Source organism: Betta splendens, chromosome 22 (genome assembly GCF_900634795.4).
Source record: "Betta splendens chromosome 22, fBetSpl5.4, whole genome shotgun sequence".
In the NCBI taxonomy this organism is placed as follows: domain Eukaryota; kingdom Metazoa; phylum Chordata; class Actinopteri; order Anabantiformes; family Osphronemidae; genus Betta; species Betta splendens.
The window spans coordinates 8,672,172-8,695,670 of record NC_040900.2 but is presented as its reverse complement, the minus strand read 5'-3'; the positions used below and the strand labels follow the sequence as shown (position 1 = coordinate 8,695,670).

Below are 23,499 nucleotides of genomic sequence, written 5' to 3'. Positions count from 1 at the left end.
CGATTGAATAAAAGACTGTTCTCTACCGCAACTCTCCCTTACTCTTTTAGATATATAAAAAAATCAATCAGCAGAGAAATATTAAAGATTTCAGCAATAAATCAAACTTTTATTTCTCCATATATAAAATAATTAAGTTAAATAGTGAAACAACCCATCAAAAATCTGGCATCTTCTTTTAATCCAATGGTCCTCAACACATTAACCTTTGTCCCAAAATGGAAAAAAAAGATGTAACAAAAGTGTAAATACCATGTTCACAGTAATAAATATTGAAAACAAAATCTTTTATACATTGACATGATATAATATATATATATATATTTATGTAAATATATATATGTAGATATAATAATATACAGTAAAAGGTTATTTTCAAGTTTATCAAACATAAAATAATAAATGGCTGAAAACAGAATGATGATTGCATTTTTTTTTATTCCCAAGGCAATTCTGTAATAAATAAAATGTGATCATTATCATCTAAAGATTGTAGTGCATCACTGTAAATTAAAAAAAGTGCAAGTTCTTGTTTCTTTGCGCAACATAAAGTTTAAAATTTCAAAATTAATCCCAATGGAATGACAACAATAAAACGCAGGAGTTGGTTGAGGACAGCACCATCAAGTCTCTGACTCTGACCTGCTCGTCAACGCCACCTTTTCTGTCATCTTGGCAGTGAAAAAAAAACGTTCACGTGTAGGAAACCATGGCAGATATTTTACCAGGCTTGTTTGGCAAATCATATGAAGACAACTGATGCACAAAAAAAAAAAAAATTCCAAACGCTCTTTACACTCATCTCTGTCAAAACCGCCAAGTAAATAGTCAATGAAATGCATAGAAATCAATTCCCAGAAGCAAGAACTAACTTAACTTAAGGGTTCATTACCGTCATGCAGCATTTCTGAGACGCAAAGCAAGGCAGATACTGTGGATGTTTGCCGATGCTGTAAATGGGTGCCGGATGAATGTATATTCTGCCTCTGCTTGCATTTTTCCCTGGCTTCCTTTCCCCCTCAGCGGTAAGGAACTCGGGAGAGGGGGGTGTGACTCCCGTTTCCTGTTTGTCTGCAGGCTTCTACATCCTGCTGAAGGCCAGGGACGTCTGGCTTCGTCCGGTGATGCGTGTGCTTGTCTCAAACCTCTGCTCCCAACTCAATGACACCAGTCTCAATAATGGGCACGAGCTTATCTTCCACCTGTACCAGCAGGATGGTCTTGTCGATATGGGAGCGATTGGCTGGGTCTCGGCTACAAGGCACCCACCGGTGAATCACCTGCAGGGGGCAATGAGGAGGCATCGTTGTGAGAGAAAGCTTCCAATAAAATCAAAAACATTATTATAAAGTAGGTCACAGAGGGTGTTAGACACCACAAAAACAACACACCAGCCCAAACACTATAATTATAGTGAAATCATATTCACATAACAGGTCAAACGGTTAGTGCGTATGTGTACAGTAACAACAGTCTAACAGATGAATTTCATTCATCTCTGTAAAACAAAATGGGATAAACAGTCACACCCATGTATTAGCAGCTGCATTACAGACTACTTACATGTCCTTCCATGCCCTCTAAAGGGCTCCAGTCCTTCCAGCAGGTCCGTCCTGCTCTCAGTCTCAAGGTCTCGTCAGGCCACTGCAGCTCCTTCCTCTTTGATAAGTTAATGTTCTCCAGAACCTGACTCGCGTCCACGATCTGGACAACATTAGAAAACCACATCAGTGAAAGTTGCTTCACAGCAGGACGGAGGATGGTTATTTGGTGAGATGGCTAATATGAAAATAGATTTTAGAAAGTCAAACCCAGAAGAATAGCTGGAGGTACAAATGACTTATCTATTGGCTTTGATGGTTTATCTGTTAGCTTTGATATATTAGAACCTTTATCTGTTGCTTCTAAACTTTTCACTTCAATTAGTCTTTAGCCAGCAGAATACTAGAAGCTCTGTCTGTAAAGGAAAAAAAAAACTGAGCCAGGCAGCAAATAACTGACCAAACTCAATGAAAAACACTAACACAATTAATATGTTCCTAAATTTCATTTGCCAAATTCTGTATAATCTTGATAAACCTGAACTCTGTAGGAGATGTCATCTCTGCGCACGGAGGAGACCATGGGGTTGTGCTGCTGTGGGTGGTGATGATAGTGGTGATGCTGGTTGACGGGGTCAGTGACGGTGCTACACAGGACGTCGTTGCCTAGGAGGCCCACCAGAGTGTGGCGCTTGCAGGGGGGGATGCTGTGGCTGGACAGGGAGGCAGAGGGACCGGCGGGGTCGGAGGTGGAGCCCAGGCGGAGCTGCAGGGACGTGGGGAGCGTGCGCAGAGAGAGCTGGCTGGTGGAGGAGCGTCGGCAGGGCTCCAGGCCTGTGGTGGAGGTGCGGAGGGAGGAGTGTCGGCTACTGCTGTAGCGGTAGGAGGACGACTGGCTGGCGACTGAGGCTCGGGCAGGGGAGTGGCGCATCAAACCAGACTGCACGGACTGGGAACTCTGGCTGGTGCCTGGATCCAGTTAGGGGAGGGCAGAAGTAGAACAGACGCTTCAGGCAAACGCAATAACCATCGACCGGTCTCGGTATTAGTGATTTTATGCCTACTGTCTCACCCAGTGTGTGTGGCTGGTATGAGTGAGGGGGGACGGGTACAGCAGTACCAGTCTGTGACACTGAGCTCTGCTGAGAGTCCCCTCCAGTCCCATTCCCACTGCCACAAGACAGCCCCCCTGCATCAGAGTCCTCGATGTTCCCCCCACTGTTGCAGCCTGCACCGCAGCCTTTTCGTAACCTACATAAAAAAAAGTCGATGAGGATTGGCAACTTATCAAAATATAATACTAAAAAACTATATAAATAGCAAATCTCCAAAAATGTAAACCTGTGCCAAGTGCCGACAACAAAGTTGCGTATGTTCCCTATACTGATGGGGCCTCCCAGGATGTGTCCGAGCTGCGGGTGCGAGTTGCAGTAGGAGGTGGTCAGTGGAGACACGTAGATCGGATATCCGATGGGCTGGTCACAAGAAGAGTTGATCATGTTGCGTAGGGCCTGCTTGGCGTTCTGGATGCTGCCACGCTCTGGGTTTCTGTTTCGCAGGAAAACAAGCTCCTGCTGTTGACCTGCCCACAGACCTCGGACGCATTCTTTATTCACCTGCACAAGAAGTACTGCGTCTTAGAAGTGCTGTCGCTCAAGGAATAGTTTGTCATTTTTTTATCTAGGCCCCACCTTAATGACACGGAAGCTGAGGTACCGTCGGTTCAGCATAATGATTTTGTATTCATTGGTGCCTTCGTCGAGGACGTGGCGCAGGGCGAGCAGGGACGGTGCGTTGGACAGCACCGCGCTCCTCCAGGCTGGATCGCCTTCGTGAGCAATGACCAGGTTTTGCTGGTGGGAGGAGATGGCCTCGAAAAGCACGGCCGGCTCCTCGTACTCATCGGGAGACGTGAAGTGGTCCTGACAGATTAACAGAAAAGTTGCTGGTTATGGGTTATGTTAATCCAGACAGTCACAGGTAACGCAGGTTGTGTGTACGGATAAAGTCCCACCTGGTGTAATTTCAGAGACATTCGGATTCCAGGCACTACGACCTTCCTGAGCAGTTCCATGTCTGCAAAGATCCACTCGTCTCGAACTGAGGAGATGCGGAAATCTCCCTTAAATAATGCATGAAGCCCATAAAGGAAAGACTCCAAATTGCTGTGATGGAAGAAATAGAAGAGATAGATATTTGATGAGAGAGAGCAAAGGCACAGTGTCTTTAAAAAACAAATATTAAATAGCAGTTTAACAGTTTTATTTAATTTTGTCTGTCAGTGATCCCTGGACTATTCTAAATCACTGACTCATTACAAGGTTACTAAATAACCTGGACATATGATGAGCTGCTGTTCCCAGGGCTCTCCGTCCCAGCACACACAGGCCAAAGCACAGCAGCACCAGGGCCGAGTCTTTCTCACTGTCCAGTGGCTGCAGGCGAAGCAAAGAGAAAAAAAACAAACTTATTTGTATGGGGAAAAACTTCGGACTTTGGACCTGACATTTTCATTGCCTGTCATGTGATAGCAAAGTACATTATCTCTTGGGAGTCAGAGAATGTGTGTCTTGCTTTAAAGTTGATAACAATCAAACATCCGCGAGGCATTTCAGAATACAAATGTTCACTGTTAGGCCTCTATATTGTCATCAAAGCTGCAGTGATGTCATGGACATCATGTGAGATGTCACATAGGATACTGTCAGTATCAAACCCACATCAAGCCAAGATTCAAATGTCTTTAGCTCAATACTGTATGTGTTCAAGTATCCGACCTGAAAACATCACTTATGCCATTAAAACCTATTAAAACCTAAATCAGTCACCTTAGCCCTTCGAGAGTTGCAGTACTGGATCCAGCCCAGGTAGACCCCACAGAAGCTGTCCCTGGAGATTCCTGCCAGACGATGGTCATAGTCCTCGTCGATATTGGGATTAAAGGTGGGATCCAGGTCAACGTAGTTTCTCTCAGCGCATCCCCGCAGGCCGTCTTTCATTGTCTCATTAGCCAGCCACTCTTCCAGTTTTGGTGAGGCGATCACGTAGTAGATAATACCCTAGAGGGACAATACACCTTAATCGGAACTCTAAGCATCTACGGCTCTTCAGTCCTGTGTCATCACACTTACCTTGACATAGTAGGTGGTGAGGATGCGTCTCAGATCAAACACCTGCAGCATAGACGCGGCGCTGTTGTCCGTGATGCTGTAGCCCTCCAGCACGTATTTAGTGACCAGCACCTCCCAGGCCAGCCAGCGCTGTCCGAACGCAGCATTGAAGGACAGGATGTGAGGAAGGTGGCCCGGCTCGCAGCAGCAGCAGCCCTCGTCCTCCTCCACTCCCTCAGTGATGGCTTCCACCTCTCTCTGCTGGCAGTAGGTTCCTGAGCAGCAGAAGCGAAGAGGTTCACAATGCAACGCAACTTTTGCGGGAAAGACAGATTTCCACAAAAGTCCCACATCTGAGAGGCGTTAAGTATGTTTTAAATCTTTCGAATGTTGACCACAAACTTTCATTTTCAATCCAAACAGTGCAAAAACAACCAGCGGTCATCAAAACACAATGTGGCAGTTATAGGGGCTATCAAGTCATTTGGGTCGGGTTTATTTACCTACAGCTGCTAATTTGCTGACATTGAGCATGATGAGTGTCACACTTTAAGGAGTGTCTGCAATTCACTTAGTGCATGTGACCCACTCAGAAAGGTTAACAAGCGTGTCACACGTAGCAGCAACACTGACTGAAATACACGATGATATAATGATAAAGCCACACAGGCCTGACTGCAGCGAAACAACTCAGACACATATCTGATTCTTTGTGTGGGAAAATACGTGATGAAGTGAAACCTGAATAATTGTTGACCTGTTGGATTTGGAGATACGGTGGGTACAGCATCTTTTTAACTTTACACGTCGTAACAACCTCTGATTTCAGATCTAATGTTGAAAACGATGATGCACTGACTTCTGTATCAGACTGTATTATAAGTGCCTCCTGTCACGCCCTGGGGAGGAGAATGACCTGGTAACTGATTGCTTGTGCCTGGTCATCGTTAGGGGCGGTGGAAAGACACTGACTCATCAGCTGTGCAGCATTTTCACACCAGATGAGGCTTTGTTGCCAGTTAGTACCTGTTTTCTGCTTGTGCACATGTTCAGACTTAGAACTAATCTCATCTTGTGTCCAGTTCCACCCGCTGCTGTCCTGCTCTCTACCAAACCTCCACTCAGACATCACCAGACGCCTTCAGGCTCCATCATCGGGCTATGTGACCCATCATCCACCAGCCACTCCGCCTCGTTGCCGGACCAGGCCTCACGCTACCTGGTCCCTCATCTCCCCAGTTCACTGCAATTTTCCCTGGGACTTTCTGTATGACTCTGAATGCTAAGTCCTGCCTCCCTGCTGAGTTTTGTGAGACAATAAATTCTAGTCTTTACTGATGAGCTGCCTGACTCCTTCAGTTTAAGCTCTGCTGCTCTCACGCTGGTAGCGTAACACTTCCAAGCCACACATTTATAACATTGCACACTATGGTGATGTACTGAAACTTATTGCACCACTGCACTAAAACTGATTTATTTACAGCATTTACAGCTAACTTATTTATTACAACTATATGTTCTTTACAACACATTAGTACAGAATAAATCCACCTTTGGCATCTTCCATGTCACGTTACCTCTAAACTCCAGTCCTCGAAGCTGAAAGGTGACAAGGCCGTTGCCAATCTCTATGAGGTGCACCAGTGCGTTCAGGTAGTCGGAGGCCAGAATGAAGCAATCACCAGTGCTGAAGTTTCCCCAGCGGCCCAGGAGGAGGTCTCCACACAGACTGTGCTGCAGGGAGCGAGTGAGATGCTCGTAGAAGATGGAGTTCAAATTGTTGTCGTCCGAACCTGAAGAAGCAAAGACGGACGAAGAAACTGCATGTTAAGTCACTGTGAGAGCTTGACTACACTTTGAGAAGGGCTCTCATGCTACAACAACTGCATCCTTTTAGCATGCACTCTAGAGAAGAAATTCTCTTTTGGCCTAAATGATCTTCTAATACCTAGAAGAACTTGAAAAGCATTTGTGTGCTGCACAACATACTTTAGAGGGAACATGATCAGAACTTAGCTTATGCCCTCACCTGGATTTCTGTCCAGCTGAGATGCCAGTCGAGTGTTAGAGTGATCCACTCTCTTGGTGCTGTACACAGTGAAGATGCAAACGGACATTGTCAGCAGCACATTACCAGAAATGCTATAAAAGGTTCAATATGGGGGTGTATTTTTTTTCCCTACTTGTAGTCCCTCTCCCAGAATTTGACAGGGCGGACATAGGAAGTGATGAAGATGGCACTGCCCAGGAAGGGGTTGAGGGGAGTGGAAAAGACTGCTGAAACTACAGCCTGGACAAACATCATAGCAGAGTCTGGAGGGACTCTGGTCAAGGATCATTTAAGGATGTGTGTGCAAAATACTTTTGATAAAATTAATTTTGAAGTGAACATTGTTTAAACAAACAAGCACCACCTATAAAACACAACCTACATTATTTTGTTAAATTGCTGACCAGCGTTTCAGAAGCAAAACGGATGACTCAACTTACAGTCATGATAAAAGAGCACAGCAAAGATACGAGGCACAGCAAAGGGCTGAGCAAAGGCGTGGAAAGCTGAGCCCCATGTGATCTGCCAGGGGGCGATGTAGGTGTAGACAAAGTGCAGCTTGTAAAACAGCTCCCACAACTGCAAGGGAGAAAGAAAGAGCACATCAGAGAAATCAGCGTGAACTTGTGTGGCTGCATGGAGAAAATCTATAACCATTTCACATCTGAAATCCTATTCCAAATGACATAATGAACGATATAATAAAATACATTGAAATGTTAACTTTTACTGTAAATAATTATAATAATACAAAAAAAACAACAGAACAGCAAATTGGTCCTCTTACTTTGCTGAAAATGATGGACATGACAAAGAGGTCGAGCAGCAGTGTTTCCGACAGATGACGGCAGTCAAAGGTGAAGAAGAGGACAGTGAAGAGGATCATCACATACTGGTAGGTAGGACTGCTGTACGATGAGCGCAGCAGCTTCAGGCCTGCTACCGTGATCATCAGCGCTACGACCCTGGCGGACGTTAAGAGAGAACGTCAAAGGAACACATGACAAATGATACTGTAGCTAACAGTAATAGTAAAGTTGCAATGGCCTTATATATATATATATATATATATACACACACACACACACTATACTATACTATACTATACTATACTATACTATACTATACTATACTATACTATACTATACTATGCAGCTAGCAGTTAGCGTAGCATGAAGACAAAACAGCTGGTGCTGATGCTGCCAGCACAGGAAATAGAAGGAAACCTCACTCTGTGTCAAGCCTCTTCGGGCTGGCGAGTTCTCGGGCGCTGCCACTCAGCTCGTTGAGGATGACAAGCGGATAGAGAACGTTCTTCTCCACAAACAGCAGCCAGACGTGAAGCTTTTCAAACCACATAACATGCGCTGCATCTACAAGCAAGAGGACATCAAGAGAAGGGTGATTAAAATGAAAATGTCTAAAATCAGAGGAGAGAGAAGAGAAAAACTGAAGGACTGAACACAGACAAAGACAAATGTACCTCTGACTTCAAACTGATAGTACTCCTTGGTTTTGAGCAGAGGGTGGGAGAAGCAGTACCACGGCAGCTGCTTGCGGACCTGAGGCAGCAGGTAGTGGGTGATCAACCCAACAGTCCCCAGCAGAGCGTACAGGACGTAACTGAGGAAAGGCTGCAGGAACACGGACACGGAGGGCATTGATGTATGAATTAAACCTATGATTAGGGGCCTGTTTCATGTCTTTACTGTTGCCTAAGCATCACATTTGAGTAAGTGGTGAATTATTTACCTGTAGAGCGATGAAAACAGTGCTGACATGGATGGCAAAGTAAAGGACGGCAATGACCACACAGACGATCAGGTCGGACTGCAGACGCTCATTCTGTGCAGTAGTCATATCAACATTTTAAAATCTTTTGTTTTACTATTAAAACTGAATAAGTCACCAGCTTATAGATACGTAGTTCAACTCACCACTGAGGCCCTGAGCTTGTCAGGTAGAGGGTCCTGTACTTCTGACAGAGGATCTTCTGGGTTCTTGTCTTTTAAATTAGGCAAGATCTTGGACTGTATCAGTGAACTGTAGATCAGGAAACAAATACATATATATGAATAAGCGATTCCACAGACACTGACCGTGAACACTGTGACTAGTATGTGCAGCGGTTTAAAGCTCGTGTCAGATGATCCATTTCTCTGGCAGACATGGGATAAGGAGTTAATGACACTCCACCAACTGCACAGGCTGCTGTGAGGTAATGTGGTAAACGTACAGGAGGACAGAAGGGTCGCTGCTCTGCCGGCTCAGGTGGTAAGACACTGCAACCAAGAGGCCGCAGAAAACAGAAAATAACACCGGGATGTGATGAGGCTCCCACGTTTCCTGAGACAAGAAACAAACCGGGATTATAAGGCTGATTACATTGTTCCACAAAACAATGGAAATGTGACTTGAGCTCAAATCAGCTAAAGCTTAAGTAATTATTCATCACAATCTGTTTGAAATGAGAGGATCTTGGCATTTAGTGGAAGCAGAGAGGAGGTTCAAATCCAGACTGTTTCTTCTCAGACGTCTTTGCTCTCACCTTCAGAGCTCCGTAGCAGAAGCCGTAAAGCAAAGCCACGGTGACGACGCTGCGCAGCACGCTGTACAGCGAGGACAGAAGGCTGGTGGAGGCTGCAGGGAACACAGAGAGGTCGTCAGCAATAAGACCAATGAAGGCGCCGGGCACCGGGCCAGCGAGGATGCAAATCAGCACTCCGGCCGCCTGCCGAGCCGGCCATATCATAACTCATACAGCGCAACAGTGCGCACCGCTGTCTGGTGTGTCTTTGTGTGGAGGTCAAAGCCATCCCTGCACAGTCACTCACCATTACCCCCGAACACATGGACGTCCAGCTGCTCGAAGAGGTACATGACGAACGTGTTGACTTGTGGCAGCAGCCCCACGAAGAAGATGATGGGAAAGCACAGAGTGAAAACTGCAGATGTACACACATACACAAACAACACAACAATATTACTGGTTTGTGCTGGTGCTCAGAAACGTGGCTCCAAGGAGAACTGCAGCAATATTTACTGATTGCTGTTTGATGATGATGATGACGGCTTCATTTCTCTAGAATAATATAGCGGGGGAGACTGAGGCTTGTGGATTGTTTGCTCTGTGACTGTTTCTGCAAAGTGCAGGAGTTGATTGACTCTTACCTGACTTTTTTTTAATTGAACCTTGTTTAACTTATGTATTTGACTTTCTTAAGCCTTTTATCTTCTCAACTGTTCATACAAAAGCTGCAGCCATTGTGTTAAAAGGCACAACTGAGAAAGGTTATTCCCATTTTATTTACTTTGAAATAGTTTCTAGCTAATTTTAAGAAATATATTTGTATAACTTCACCGTCTGGTCTGGGCATGTTTGGAAACTAGGACGTGCCAATATATTCTGTAGCCAAACAATTTGTATTGCTACCTAGAAATTTATTTTGTTCTAAATGCAACAGTAAAACAATAAAACAGCAGATGTGCAAATAGTCCTGAGTTGACTTAACGTGCAATAAGTCAGATCTGCACCACACACGGTTATTGGAAAATAATAAGAGCTTAAAATACCTGCTGCACTAAGCAACCCGCCTGTGCCTTGACATTTTAATGTCTTCCTTTCGTTGTGTCAACATTCACTGTTGCATGTACAGTAAGTGCCACAGAGGACTTACCTATGACAAGGTCTCTGGCAGAAGCAAGTACCAAGGAGCTGGTGAGTGCGACCCCGTACAGTGTGACGCGGGATGAGGAGATGCTCAGGCTGCTGTAGTGCAGCAGCCAAATGAGGCCACAACACAGGCAGAAGTAGACAGGGCGGCTGTACGCGATGACACGATTATGGCCCTGCAGGGACAAGGTTTTCAGGATATAAATGGTTCATTATGGAAGCTCTAGTCTTTAGACTAAATGAGAAATAAAGTCAAAGATCTTCCCCAGCAAGTCCTACTAAATGTGTTGTTACATAAACTGCATTAGTCAGATATAATGGTCTAACAAAAAACTACCTCTTAGAAAAAGAATCATTTATTAGTAATAGAGTCATGAGACAGTGTCACAGGTACAGAGAGAAATAATAAGTGTAAGATTTCACACAAGAGGAAGAATTCAAGCCTGCAGTGATCTGGTTTTAAACCATGGAGATACTGGTTGCTCTGCTTTTAAGGGAGAACTGTGTACAAACCAACAATGAGGTTAAATAGACTGGGATTTCTCAAAGTGAGTCAACAGTGTCGTGGAAGGAGGAAAAACAACTTGAGGTGAGGAAGAGGTAGAGGAAAGGAAATTACACAAGGGGGAGAGGTATAAAGAAAGGGAGGGACGACGTAGAGCCACAGACTGAGCCGTGGTCTAAACTCTGGCCGGCTATTTAAAGCTTGTGCCTGCAGCTGAATAGGAGCTGCATTAATAAAAGACGCAGTTTCAGAGCAGGGGAATGACGCAAGGGAGGGAGGAAAGCACAGACGCGCAAAGGAAAAGAGGTGTCATTAAAAAAAAAAAGGACACAACTTACACCCTAGCATAACATATTAAACATGTGTCCACCCTGAATAAACCTATTGGCTGTTCACCAGGCAAGAGAAAGGAATGAGGAATAGGTTCTTACGTGTCGAGGTGAAGAGGAGTCTGGTTGAACACTCTGTCAGCAGGAAAAATAAAATCATTGGTAAATATTAATGTTCACTATTTTACATTTATCAAGACTCATCAGCACATGCGTTGATTTAAAACGGTGTTAGTGTCACATCTCAGTAAAGGAAACTGGTAAATAAGAAGCAAAAACAATATTAGGTTTTCAGCAGGTCAACAAAGAGGTAAAGTTCTGTTTTCAATTATTTACCTTTAATAAAGAATACTGGCAGCTTGCAATGACGAGGCAGAACTGAAAAACCCATATGTCTGTGAAGAAACCGTGGACGAGCAACACTGAACCCAGGAAAGCCACCAGCACGGCAAGGACCACCGCCAGCACGTTCTCTAGAACCTCACGGTTCCTGCGGTGACAGAGGAGCAAAGTGTGTAGGATCTAAAATCTATAAGGTTCAGTCACTCAAAAGGAAAGTTACCAAATTCCTTGAGAAAAGGTTTGGTTCAAATGAGGTAAAACAATCAGCCAAGGTGGGTTAATGATCATTTTCCTTCTGTTATAAACCTTGTTGTACCGTGATGTTGATGTCCATCCTGCCAAAACCTATGGAATCACGCAGTTGCAGCTGTAGTGTGAGAAAAGAGAAAGTGGATCTGTGGAGTTTTACCTGTCGAACAGTGCCAGCAGTGTGAGCCGGTCAAAGTGCAGGCCGACCCACAGGTAGGGGAAGAGCCACAGGCGGTAGTACTGCCTGGCTTTGCCAGCGGCAGCTGTGGCCGCAGCGTCTTCTTGTCCCAGCGGCGTATCCTGCAGCTCTGGGCTGAGATCTGCATCCTGTTGCTCCAGCAGCTCAGGATCCATCGTCAGCAAACAGTTCAGGCGGATCTGAGGGAGGGAGATCTGTCCTACCGTCAGTCCAACTGCTCAATGAAGCCTTTTGCATTTGATTGCAATTTACAGTCAGATCAGATTGTTGGCTCTTACACCAAAACAAAAACTGGACCAGAGCCACTGCACCCACTCCGAGCCATCTGGGTTTTCATTGCAGGAATGGATAAATGGTCAGAACCAGTTGAATGACAAAACATTTCATGTTCTGAGCACATAACGTATGTGCATAACTGTATTCTCTATGTTTTGGTTAGATGGATGTCTGTCAGACTCAAATTCTATTACTTGCACCCACACACACACACACACACACACACACACACACACACACACACACAAGCCCACTGGTCGGCTGCTCACCAGGTCATGAGGGTAGAAGCGAACTGAGGTAGAACTGGAAAGGTGGGAGTCTGTGTCCCTGCAGCGCATCGAAGGAAAGAATGAAAACATTTATCAGAATGTTGAGCAAATGCCATCATTCAGCTGCATAACAACACTTTAGCCACAGAAGCTTGCTGCTCTACCTGAATGGAGAAACTCGCCTTTTGGAATTTCATAAAATTCAAGGTTACACCTTAGTAGTTTCACTTATTTACCTCAAACGCACAGACAATTACTTTACGAAAAAGGCAAAGAAGAAGATTGAAATAACTATAGTATCAACATTGACACCGATTATTTTCCACTCTCTCAATGGGATTCTGTTTGTTCTCAAACAGAGTATTAAAGTAAACGGGGTATGTAACTGCACTAATTCTACCAGCTGGAGTATCTTAATGGAAATGTATCTGTTCCAAAGAGAGAACAAAGTTGAGAAGAACAGATGTGGCATGACCGCGTCATGATGACACTAACCACACATTATTAGAGGCTCGTCTTGTTGCAGGTTCAAAATTCACCAAGGAAAGGTCACATCCGGCAGCTTCATACAAGGAGGGAGTGAGTTTTCCTGGAAGACAGGGACAGAAAGAGACAGAGAGAGAGTGAGAGAGGAGGGGCACAGTCAGTTCACAGAAAATCACAAGCAAATCGTGTCTTTGGCTGTGGGAAAATTTCACTAAACTATATGTTTACATGCAGGGAATCAGACGGCTTTAGCAACATGACTGAGCTCATCTGAGCTAATGGGATTATTTAGTGATTGTGCCTCCTCCCAGAGAGGCTGGAAGCGAGTCAGTTATTTCCTGCTGGTCCTGACAAGCACTCACGCTCCAAGACAATTTGTGAAAATTTAGAGATTTATTTAACTGTGATGAGGTAGGAGCACAAGTAGGACATAGCCGTAGCGATCATGAAGCCCTGCTGCTATGAAAACAAAAGAAAAGCTTATTTTAAAAAAATTGCCAAATCCTTCACATGGCATCTCAGATTATGGGAATTAAAGCAACAGTTAAACTAAATTCTTCCTCAGGTTAAGTATAAATCATGTTTTTAAACATTGTGGCTATTAAAATGTTCTAGCTCTACTAGGGTGAAGAGGCTTAGGTTGTTGGAAATTAAACTAAATCAAGAGGAATACTTGTGCTCAAGGACGTGTGACCCAAAAATGAAGCCTGTAACAAATAAGTCAATCAGATAAAATTAACTAACACATTTACATGTTATGGATTAAGGACTTGACCTATTGAATGTTCCTCCTCTGCAAAAGTCATCTGCTTTTCACACATCTGGACAGATGTTCAGTAAAGACTTCAGACTTTGTGAGAGGTGCTATTTTAATTCTACTTCTCTAGTTATTCATTTATTACAGATTCAGAACGAGGATGTGTGATACCTCGTGCTTCAACCCCCCCCCCCAATCCTTTTTCATTGACGCTCTAAGGACATTAGTGAAACATCGCAGCAATCAGCAACACTCTGATGTCAGCACTGGGGGCAGGAACGCTGTGACCAAAGGGTAACATCCAAAGACAGCCACAGACACAATATCACAGATACAGATAAATGGAGCGTGGATAATTGGGCTCGGCTTTGACTGACTGCGACAGTCCACTGACCGTGGATAATGGCGCTCTGCTGTGACCGACTGCAGCAGTCATATACGCGACCGGCTCTCTGCGGGCAACTCCAGACCAGCCACAATACTGAAGCAACTTCTCTGCATATAAAATCCACGGGCCAATTCAAATTAGATGAACGAGCTCCCCTCTCTACGACCTGCTATGAGCGCTCAGCCCTACCGAAGTCGTCCTGCAGGCTGGTCGTGCCGACGGTGGAGGCCTTGTCCTGAGAACCCTCCAGGTGCGTGCTTCCATTCCTGGCCAGCAGGGAGGCGCTTGCACTCAGCACGGTAACCTGGGACGGGGTTCTGGATGGCTGACTTTTCACCTGGGAAGTGGAAGGCTGGGAGGCCTGGCTGAGAGCCTCCTGAAGACTGAAAGGAATGAGAAGTGGTTACTACATGAAACAAGCCCCAGAAAACAATAGCTCTTGTAGGTAATCGTATAAAAAATAAACTGTGACGATGCAGAAAAGGAGGTGAAGAGACGCGTGTAGGTTTATTGACCCCTGGCAGCAACTTTCAGTGCTCAGCGTTTAGAGGTGACCTTGCAACAGACGCAAAAACAACGTAGAGCACTGGCTGGAACTGAACAGCTGTTAGCAGCGGTGCAGAGGTGGAGGACCCAGAAGTATGTCCAAGTTGAGTCACTTGACATGTATTTGGACCCTTTCCCTCAATAACCAGTGGAGAGTAATTGTTTCATGACAGAGCCTGTGAGCTTCCTGTTACCGCACGTCCTCTGCTGTGGGAAGGGACGTCTTAGAAATGATCACTATCATCGTTAGTACTGAAAAAAACAGCAATGTGACGCAACAGGGTGTGAAATCATGCGGCGTTCTGAGAGGAGGCAGTATGTCAGCACAGCAGATCAGTCAGACCTTGTGGCCTTCGCCTTTGGGGCTGTGAGTAAATCCTTTGATGCCTGCTGAGATTAGATTGTATGATAATAGGATGAAAACAGTGGAGTCTTGAGACAATGAGGCGTAAAGGCATCACATGCTAAGTGGAGGCACACATCCAGTGGAAAAAAACCAAAACGACGCCCTGCTCGCAGCAACAAGATGGCAGTTGGAAGCAGGAGGGAGCTCCAACAAACGCAGCTTACCTGAGAGGGGATCCGATGAGGGAGGTGGGTGGGGTGGGGTTGCTCCCAGCGTTGTGCCGCCGCCGCACGGCCTGCCGGCGGAACGTGCTGCGCTCGCGCCGGAACACCACAGCGTCCTCGCTCCCCGGGGCTGGACGAGACACAGCAGGGGGCAGCAGGTCAGCGCTATGCGCGTTGCGAAATGGGGTTTTTAAAGGGTGTCCTCCACTGAGACTATTGAAAGGCAGCAAACCAATTCATCATCCTCCTAACTTCAGCTGCTCTTAACCACTGGGTTTACATCAACAAGTGAGGTTAACCAGGAGTAATTCACTTAAGCTTGTTGCTCCCGAAGAGCCTAAAGATGAGCTTATGTCCACCTCAGTGCCACAACTGACAACTTGGGTCGATGGAACTGATCAACAAAACTCAACAAGGATTAACAACAGTCGGCCTGTCAACACACGTCCTCTGATACTGTGTAACTCACGAGGTGAGCACAGAGGCGTCTACAGGCCTCGGTGTGTTTGACACTAATGAGCGAGCTGCTGTTTGTCTGCCCTAAGCACAAAGCACACGCTGTGCTAGCCTGCTAATAGCGATCTGCAGGGGGAACGCTCCACTCGGGCCAGAACTGTCACTCCACGGAAACTCACCATGGTTACGCTGAATGAGCAAGGTAGACCTCTCGCATACACACACACAAAGGCAATAAGTGAATAATTTAGTCTCACGTCTGGAGGGTTACAGACAAACCAGTCAGGATTTTGTCAGCGTATTATTAATATGCTTCTGCTGTGAAGCAGTGAGAATGATACCATACATGGTTTCCAATGCACAGTTATTGCCTAAACAAACCTACTGTAATGTGCTTGTTTGTTCTGTCTGGGACCATGTCAGTAAAATTCTGCTAATTCCACGTAACCGGTGCCTTTAAACCTGAATCGGGCTGAACCCAGGCGGTGTGTCCTCACCCTGCATGGCGGCAGACGTGGCGTCCTGAGGCTCCCCGAACGCAGCCTGGCTGGGCAGGCTGTTTCTGGAGCGGGTTACTGACTCCAGCTGGGAGGCCCGGCCCAGCAGAGACGCCGCGTCCAGGACCTCCCCCTCTTTGGCTTCCAGGTCTGACTTGGAGGTGGTGAGGGGCCGGGGCCCCGCTGGAGCTCCGAGGCGGCTGGGGTCGTTAAGGCAGGCAGCTGTGCCGCTGTCTAGGCTCAACACTCTGGCGTGGGTTTTGGCACTGCCTGTGCTGGGGGTGCGGCGGGAGGCGCGCCGCTTGCCCCCGGCCCGCGCCGTGGTCTCGCCCCCCCCCACGGCCTTGGTGGAGGAGCTACCGGCTGCAGCGTGCTTGGCTTTCAGGGCCCTGTAGCGGCCCTCTGGCGAGCGGCAGGACCGGGAGGTGGCACTGGATGAGCTGTCTGTGCTCAGGTGGTGGGTGGAGTGGAGACTGGAGGCACAGCTGAGTTCACTCTGATCACTGGAGTCCTCCTCCCCACCCCCCGTGAGCACGGCGCTGCACGGCTTGGCCACGCCCCGCAAGGACAAGTAGTCCCGGTGACGGCTGGCATCAAAGCTGCTGGCTCGTTTCTTGCCCGACCGCCGGCACCCGCTCCGCCCCGTCGTCAGAGAGGAAGTCCTCTGAACGATGCTGCCTGGCTTGGGAGGAACGTCACCTCTCGCCTGCTCCTGCTCAGCGGCGGCTGCAGCTGCTGACCCATCAGCGCTGGTCCTGACGCCAGGCTCGTCCTGGCACGTGACGGGCTCTGCCAGCTCTTGGGTCACAGGCGATGGCGTGTCAGCGGGTTGTTTAGTAGTCAGCTCATTAGCGTGTGGGTTTTTATTGGCCTCCCTGGACGGAAGGTTACCGAGACCCCGAGAGCTGATACTGCTGAGGCTTGAAGTCCTGCCGTCTGTGGGAGCGGAGGCAAAATCGCCCCTGTCCCGCACACGCTCATCCCCTGAAAGCGAGAGCAGGCTCTCTACATGTGTCGAGCTGGTCTGCTCACTGTGAAAGCTGCTGACAGTGCTGTTAGTGTCCCTGTCTGTACCACTGCAGTAGCTCTCAGTGGAGCCACTGCTGCGAGTGCTTAAGCTCCGTAGGCTATCTGCACTGCGCTCCCCCCTCTGGGACTTCCCTCCTTCACCGGAGCTCTTCCCACCACCGCCCACTTCCACCTGGTACAGTCCTGAGGAGCCCTCCCCCGCCTCCCTGGAGGCTGAGCGAGCGACTCTTCGCGGCTCCTTGTGCCTGTAGCTCTCTACTCCGGAGGTGGAGGGCACAGCCTGGTCCTGCTGCTCGCACGTCCCCGGCCTGTGCGGCTTGACAGTCTCCAACTCAGACACAGGATCCAGGCCACCTCTCCTGGGCGGGGGGTAGAGCGCGAAGTCTGGCAGACACGGGTCGGGGAAAGCGGAGCCCGCCGAGCTGGAGGTCCGAGGCAGGCCCCGCGAACGGAGCTCCTTCCTGAAGTTCTGAGATTGCACGGATGCATGAGCGGCCACCTCCGTGTCACAGGAGGAGTGGGACAGGCCGAAGTGACAAGCAGCGGCGTTACAGAGATCAGCAGGCTCCCTGGACAGCTCGGAGGGACACAACGAGGTTGACGGCTGCAGGGACGCGAAGGAGTCGTTGGGAACGAGGCAGTACATCTTGGTGTCCGACAGCAGATCTAAATAGACAGTGAGACACCAAACGTTAAGGAGGTGGTAGACATGTCAAAGCCACAATCATTAAAAGGCGTCTGGTTATGCAGTCTGCGTAAGACGGGCATCTCTACCGTGATCGTGACTGCAGCTCTCCACAAGAGTCAGGCTGATGTCATCGGACGGCCTGCCCACGTCTCCTGCAAACACAGGAAAGACGCAATTACCAGATGACAGCTTTAATCAATTCTTAATATAATCACAACAGGATCCCTGGATACCTACACATAACTGGACCAAGTAAAAGACCTGCCTTCACTCAGAAAGGCTCACTGACAGAGAGGTGGCTTGACGGGTGCTTAGTGGTGAGTGAACTCCTCCTAATTGGTTCCTTGAACACTAGAACATCCCTGATAATCTTCGTAGAAAGATGTAACTGATTAAATTGACATTTGCAATCAGTGTTTTTCAAACCCTATGAGTTTTTTGTGAGTGGTCATGTTTCCTGGGAGTCAGACAATTACAGTGATTACAATCCTCATTGGGAGGAAGATTAAAAGGCAAACTCCAACAGAGTCCTTGTCCTACTTCAGACCACTTCCTGTCATCACAAACCGCCGGCTAATCACAATGACATTGAACAGACGCACTGAATTATTCAGATGACACGGCTGCCGAAGTCTAGCCCAGTACAATGAACAAAGCAAAGCTTATTCATTGACTTCAGTGAGGCATTCCTGGAGAATGATCCCTGTGCTGGGTCGCTCTGCCTTACTATTTCTTTCCCCAAACTCAGCATTGCTGCCTACACTCGACTCATCTTGGTGACACTGTTGAGGTCACGGTGATGCTGAGTCAGACTACTGTACATCTCCAGGCGCGGCTGAAGTGATCAAGGTCAGGGACGTGTTGATCGTAAAACTAAACTACACCTTTGGGTCACAGTTATGTTGTAACAAAACCACAAGTTCCTTTTTGATGTATAAGGAGTTTCATTAATAAACGCAAGGAGGTCATGTTTACCTTTGGCAGCTGTTACTTTTCCATGGCTGGATGAGATCTGTAAGTTCAACAAATTTGATTAAGAAATGCAGGATATGAAAAGGTTGCATCAAATGCAAATTATCCTACATATAAACTGACAGGGTGTTCTGATCGTTATGGAGACAACATCCCATAGGTGACACTATTTATGCAACCAGACAGGCTTCTAACGCTGCACACCAGCTGAGCAGGACATGAGCATGCTGGAGAAGACAGAGACGGAGAACAAGATGAAACCGAGGTTTCAGAATAAACTGCAAAAGAACTCAAGGAGAAACTGATGCTTTAATGAAAACATCCCTTCACACACACCCGCAGACGCTTCCTCTGGGCCTATAATAATATTTGCATACACAGTAAAAGAAGGAGCAGCTCACACAGGTTAAAAGCTGTCAGGGTGACGCCGTGACACTTGTTTGTAGGAGGATTAGACCTTCCTATGAATGGATCGTGTCCTTTATAAAACTAACTGAACAGGTGGTTTCAACAGCTGCAGGTTTTAGAAATAAATGTGAGTTAGTGCCAACTGTAGAAATAATTCTCTTCACAGCAGGATTTGCATAGAAGTTCTAACACTCGCCATCTGTTTGCCTTTGATTCTTCTGGGTCCTGTTTAGTACTGAACTGGTTAATGTAGATTCCTTTGAGAATATTAAATGTAACTGAATGAAAAAGAAGCTTATTTAAATAATATTTGTGTGTGTAAGTGCATACTTTTCCAAAATGATGGTGGGGGTGGTCAGACCACGTAATGGGGTTAATCTTCTATTAGGATGAGTGCAGCGTGCAGCAGACCACCGCTCTGCTTACCTGCTGGTGAGACTCCATCCCGATGTAGGAGTTCCTGGAACTGCAGTCCACCGGCGGCGTCTCCTGCCTGATGAAGTCCGCCATCTCGATGCCCCCTCCAGGGTCCCTGGAAGCACACAGACCAATACGCGCTCACATCACCAGCGCAGACACGGCGTGGCCCCCCCCTCGCGTTCCAGCAAATCCTGCTCAGATCACTCTCAGCCAGGGTATATGACCCCCCCCCCTCACACACATCAGTCAATCAAACTGACTCGATTTAGAGGAACACAGGCCATGTAATTTGGTTAAACCGCCTCTATCTTACATGTATGGGAGCAGAAACAGATGAAAGCATCCGTGTGGATTTTCTCCTGGCCTATATTTAGCCCGGACGTGCTTGTTTAACCAGTTGGTATGTAGAAACAAACAACTTGCCAGAGACTGTCTATAAATCATTTCCATATGCCAACATTCTTTTTAGAAAAGGATCAAACCACAACGCGAAACCTCCGAGCAACGAAAGGCAACGCGCAGCGCGGACTGGAAAGGAGAGAGGGAGTGGGCGGTGATGTCAAAACCTTCGTTAACCAGCGCTGGGCTTTTCTGCTCCGCTGTAAACTCCAGGACAACCTGGAATGCAGGTCCAGATGTGTGGGCAAAGCTGCGACTGCTGCCTCATTTTTCCCTGTTGCCTTTCCCCCTCTCTTAGCATCCTGCTAAACACCCTCGCTGGAATGTGAATATGAGTCACTTCTTCACGTCATGGGATAACGAAACTCCTTCCCCCCAAAACAGACACGACTGACCTCACCTTTATTTCAAATGAAACAAGCAGCCCTACTAATGAGGTCATAAATTACCCTAATTAAAACACTAAGTGTCTCATACTTCAATGACAACGTACAGGTTCTTAAAAATTGGTTTTTCACTGACCTCTGTTTCTTTGTGCAATAAATAAAATGACACATTGTGACGAAATCAACCCCAAAACAAACAAACAAAAAAGTTGAATCCAGTCAGAACAAATTAGCCACTGCCTATCGCTGTCATGGGAGAGAGAGGGACGCAGACAGCAGTCAAGAAAAGGTCATGATACAGGGAGAGCATGCAGCGTGCTGAGGATCTGTAGCTGCTCACTCATAGCAGTGCTCCAGGGCAGGAGCTGTGTAAGAGCGCCCCTAATTAGTTTATTCTCATGCACAAGCACACTGAAACACATCGCTGGCCCACAGGTGCCTGTAACAAACCCAGAAATGGAGCAATAGCCCCGAGAAAATTACAACTAGACACTTAACATAGATTTAGACAATACATGTTTACAAAAACTAAACTAAAATGCTCTTAGAGGAACATGAATGACCTCAAATATCCACAGTATAGGCAACGGCTCCATGCAAATACCAGCTGTAGAGCATGATAAAGCCCAGCATATGTAATAACATGTAGCTAACACACACGCATTCAAAAGAAAGCTTCACAAAACACAACTAGTCTTCAGTAGTTTTACCAGTAAGGTCCTCTTAAAATTGTGTTTGCATTCAATACATCCAAAACTAAGTTGAAAGTCCTCACAGCTGCCTTCGTTCCTGCTGGGTTTGAGTGACTTACAGTCTGTGGACGACTTTGATTAAAGATATTGATTCTGGTTTCAGGAGTCCGTCTTCACACGTGTGACACAACTAAAAGATCTGACCTTTGACCTGACATTGCCATTAAACGACTCCAAGACCACGCACCATGTGATCATTGATCAGAAGCGTGACATCTACTCACGACACAAGACTTCTAGGCAGCCTTTTGCAAAACACTTCATCGTCTGAGCGGCTAACTCACATTCACAGTTTGTCTCTATCCTTTGTTTCCCGTTTGTCAAATCCATCATTATCAGCGCGTGAACTTACCCCGGGCCGTTGCTGTCCTCCCGACGAGTGACTCCTCCAACAATAGCCCCCTCCGTGCCTCCTCTGCCGCCCTGGCTTTCCTTGGCCTGGTGCTCCACCACTTCCCCCTTGTCCAGGGCATGGTGGAGGCGGTAATTCACCGTCTTCAGCAGCAGAAACATTGCAGCAATGACACCACAGTAGATGCCCACAATCACCATGGTTGGCGGCAGGGCCTGGGATTAGACAAAGAAGGAGAAACCGGTACAGAACCAGCCACATGTATCAGTCTCCGTTTATCAGATGTTGTGATATTGCAATTCTATCAAATTTGTTTTATCGTTTTCTTATTGTTCCAAAGCACCGAGCATTTCTCAGTATTTCAAAAACTAAAGAGGAAATAATACAACTGGCGTCCGATGCCCCAGTTTCAGCATCTCCGGCGTCCTCCGTGCATCCTCTTGCAGTTACAGTATTACAAAGAGCAGCATACGTGTGGCTCCAGATAAACCACAGCGCTGACCAACACATTTCCACTCCAGGAATAGAAGGGGAACCACAAATCGAGCTCCTCAATATAGAGCTTTGTATAATTAGCAGACAGCAGCCGCTTCCTGACGTAGACACCACTACAGATATATCCAAGCACTGTCCTTCCTGCCTGGACTGGGCCTTGGACTGAAACCCAATTAAATAGTAAGTTGGACATGTGGACTAGAACTGATCCAGAGTGAGGTGAACGAGTGGGTGACATCAAAACTCGCACTTTCCCGTTCCATCCTTGTCAGCTGTGCTCTCACAGTCACAAACCTGGCGACAGCGTCAGCGCAAATCACTACAGACAGCGGGACAACACGCAGATGAAGGGGAGGAAATCACATTCACCGGCCATAACCTGGCATTCGCCTCTAAAACATCCTGATGGATGTTAAATGTAACGGTGTGCTACGCGTTACATCTAAACAAAAGAGCACTCTGGGTGCTGTCTATTTGATGGATGCTACACTCAAAGTGGGGCATTTTCAAGATCATTTAGTACATTTCTAATCCTAAACAAAGGTTTTTCTGCCTATAAATGCGCCAATCTGTGTCTGTTTTCAATACTGTCAGAGTATTAAAAATATAAGGTTACGCTTTGTTAGTTTAACGAGACCTTACATTGTCTCCTCTCCAGATAATAGACCACGACCGTTAGTATCCTAACGCACACTTGGTTCGGCAACTTACGCTGTCAACAGTCATAACAAATGCTCAAAGGAAGCGATTATAGCGGATTTGACAGCAAAACGCCGCTCACCATGTACAGCGTGAAGGGGAAGCATAGCAGGAACAGCCAGATGTAGAGATGTAACGCGTTGACGAATGTATTTTGATCGGGGTCGTAGTACCATCCGCCTGTGATTGAAGCCCAGACCCCCTGCCTCAGGATCTGTAGAGTCTGCGACCCCATGTCGCTAGAGCCCCTCCGACGAATCCGAGCGGAACCGACCGACGGAGCGAGCGGGCTGACAACGCTGGCTAGCGGCCGCCGAACATGACAAACGATGCTCTGTTTTCAGACACTGGCCTGAAAATCCCCTCTGCAGCCATCTTCTCTGCAGCTAGCCAGCAGCCAGCTGGGGCACTGTTCCAGTCCTCCACCGAGGAGACTGCTATCCCACCACGCCCTGCGAGACGCTTCTTCTTCGTGGCACCGGTAGCGCGGCAGCGTGGAGGCGGCTGCTCCGCGCTAAATACGCTGGTACATGACACAAGTGCCTAAATTCCCCACGATAAAAATAAAATAAAACAGTGGCTGTGGATGTTTGACCCGAACGATTTAACGCACTGATGGTAGAAAGCACAAATGCATTAAATAAAATAGTGTAATT

The 23,499-nt window shown here is 46.9% G+C and overlaps 1 protein-coding gene across 5 annotated transcripts; it reads right to left on the bottom strand.

Annotated features, from left to right (window-relative positions):
- Positions 1-81: 81 nt before the first annotated feature.
- Positions 82-23,356, bottom strand: pcnx1 (pecanex 1). 5 transcript variants are annotated; one of them, XM_029138815.3, is made up of 36 exons: positions 22,926-23,344; positions 21,650-21,864; positions 19,767-19,872; positions 18,936-18,972; positions 18,047-18,112; positions 16,244-17,938; positions 15,291-15,420; positions 14,364-14,557; positions 13,039-13,132; positions 12,544-12,601; positions 11,960-12,192; positions 11,545-11,698; positions 11,311-11,343; positions 10,379-10,550; positions 9,536-9,646; positions 9,250-9,341; positions 8,938-9,047; positions 8,639-8,744; positions 8,454-8,546; positions 8,185-8,335; positions 7,933-8,074; positions 7,489-7,666; positions 7,172-7,280; positions 6,835-6,964; positions 6,681-6,739; positions 6,229-6,444; positions 4,673-4,926; positions 4,370-4,600; positions 3,876-3,976; positions 3,556-3,706; positions 3,233-3,463; positions 2,883-3,157; positions 2,614-2,792; positions 2,080-2,510; positions 1,564-1,704; positions 82-1,280 (listed from the first exon to the last, which is right to left on the bottom strand). In XM_029138815.3, exons 1-36 carry the CDS (start codon positions 23,076-23,078, stop codon positions 1,140-1,142), a joined length of 6,972 nt encoding a protein of 2,323 aa, XP_028994648.1. In that variant the 5' UTR covers positions 23,079-23,344; the 3' UTR covers positions 82-1,139. The 5 variants fall into 5 exon arrangements, with proteins under 5 accessions (XP_028994648.1, XP_028994649.1, XP_028994647.1 ...); XM_029138816.3 differs by having other exon boundaries at positions 11,960-12,177; positions 22,926-23,343; XM_029138818.3 differs by lacking the exon at positions 82-1,280 and adding an exon at positions 1,890-1,957 and having other exon boundaries at positions 1,566-1,704; positions 22,926-23,356.
- Between the last annotated feature and the right edge of the window lie 143 nt (positions 23,357-23,499).

What these genes read in the sequence shown, in the direction of transcription:
- pcnx1 (XM_029138814.3), bottom strand. Translation starts at nt 23,078, where the DNA reads ATGGGGTCGCAGACTCTACAGATCCTGAGGCAGGGGGTCTGGGCTTCA. An exon ending in CCATGTGTTCGGGGGTAATG is followed by an intron (nt 9,342 to 9,535) that starts GTGAGTGACTGT and finishes TGTTCCCTGCAG; the next exon opens with CCTCCACCAGCCTTCTGTCC. An exon ending in AGCGACCCTTCTGTCCTCCT is followed by an intron (nt 8,745 to 8,937) that starts GTACGTTTACCA and finishes CCTGATCTACAG; the next exon opens with TTCACTGATACAGTCCAAGA.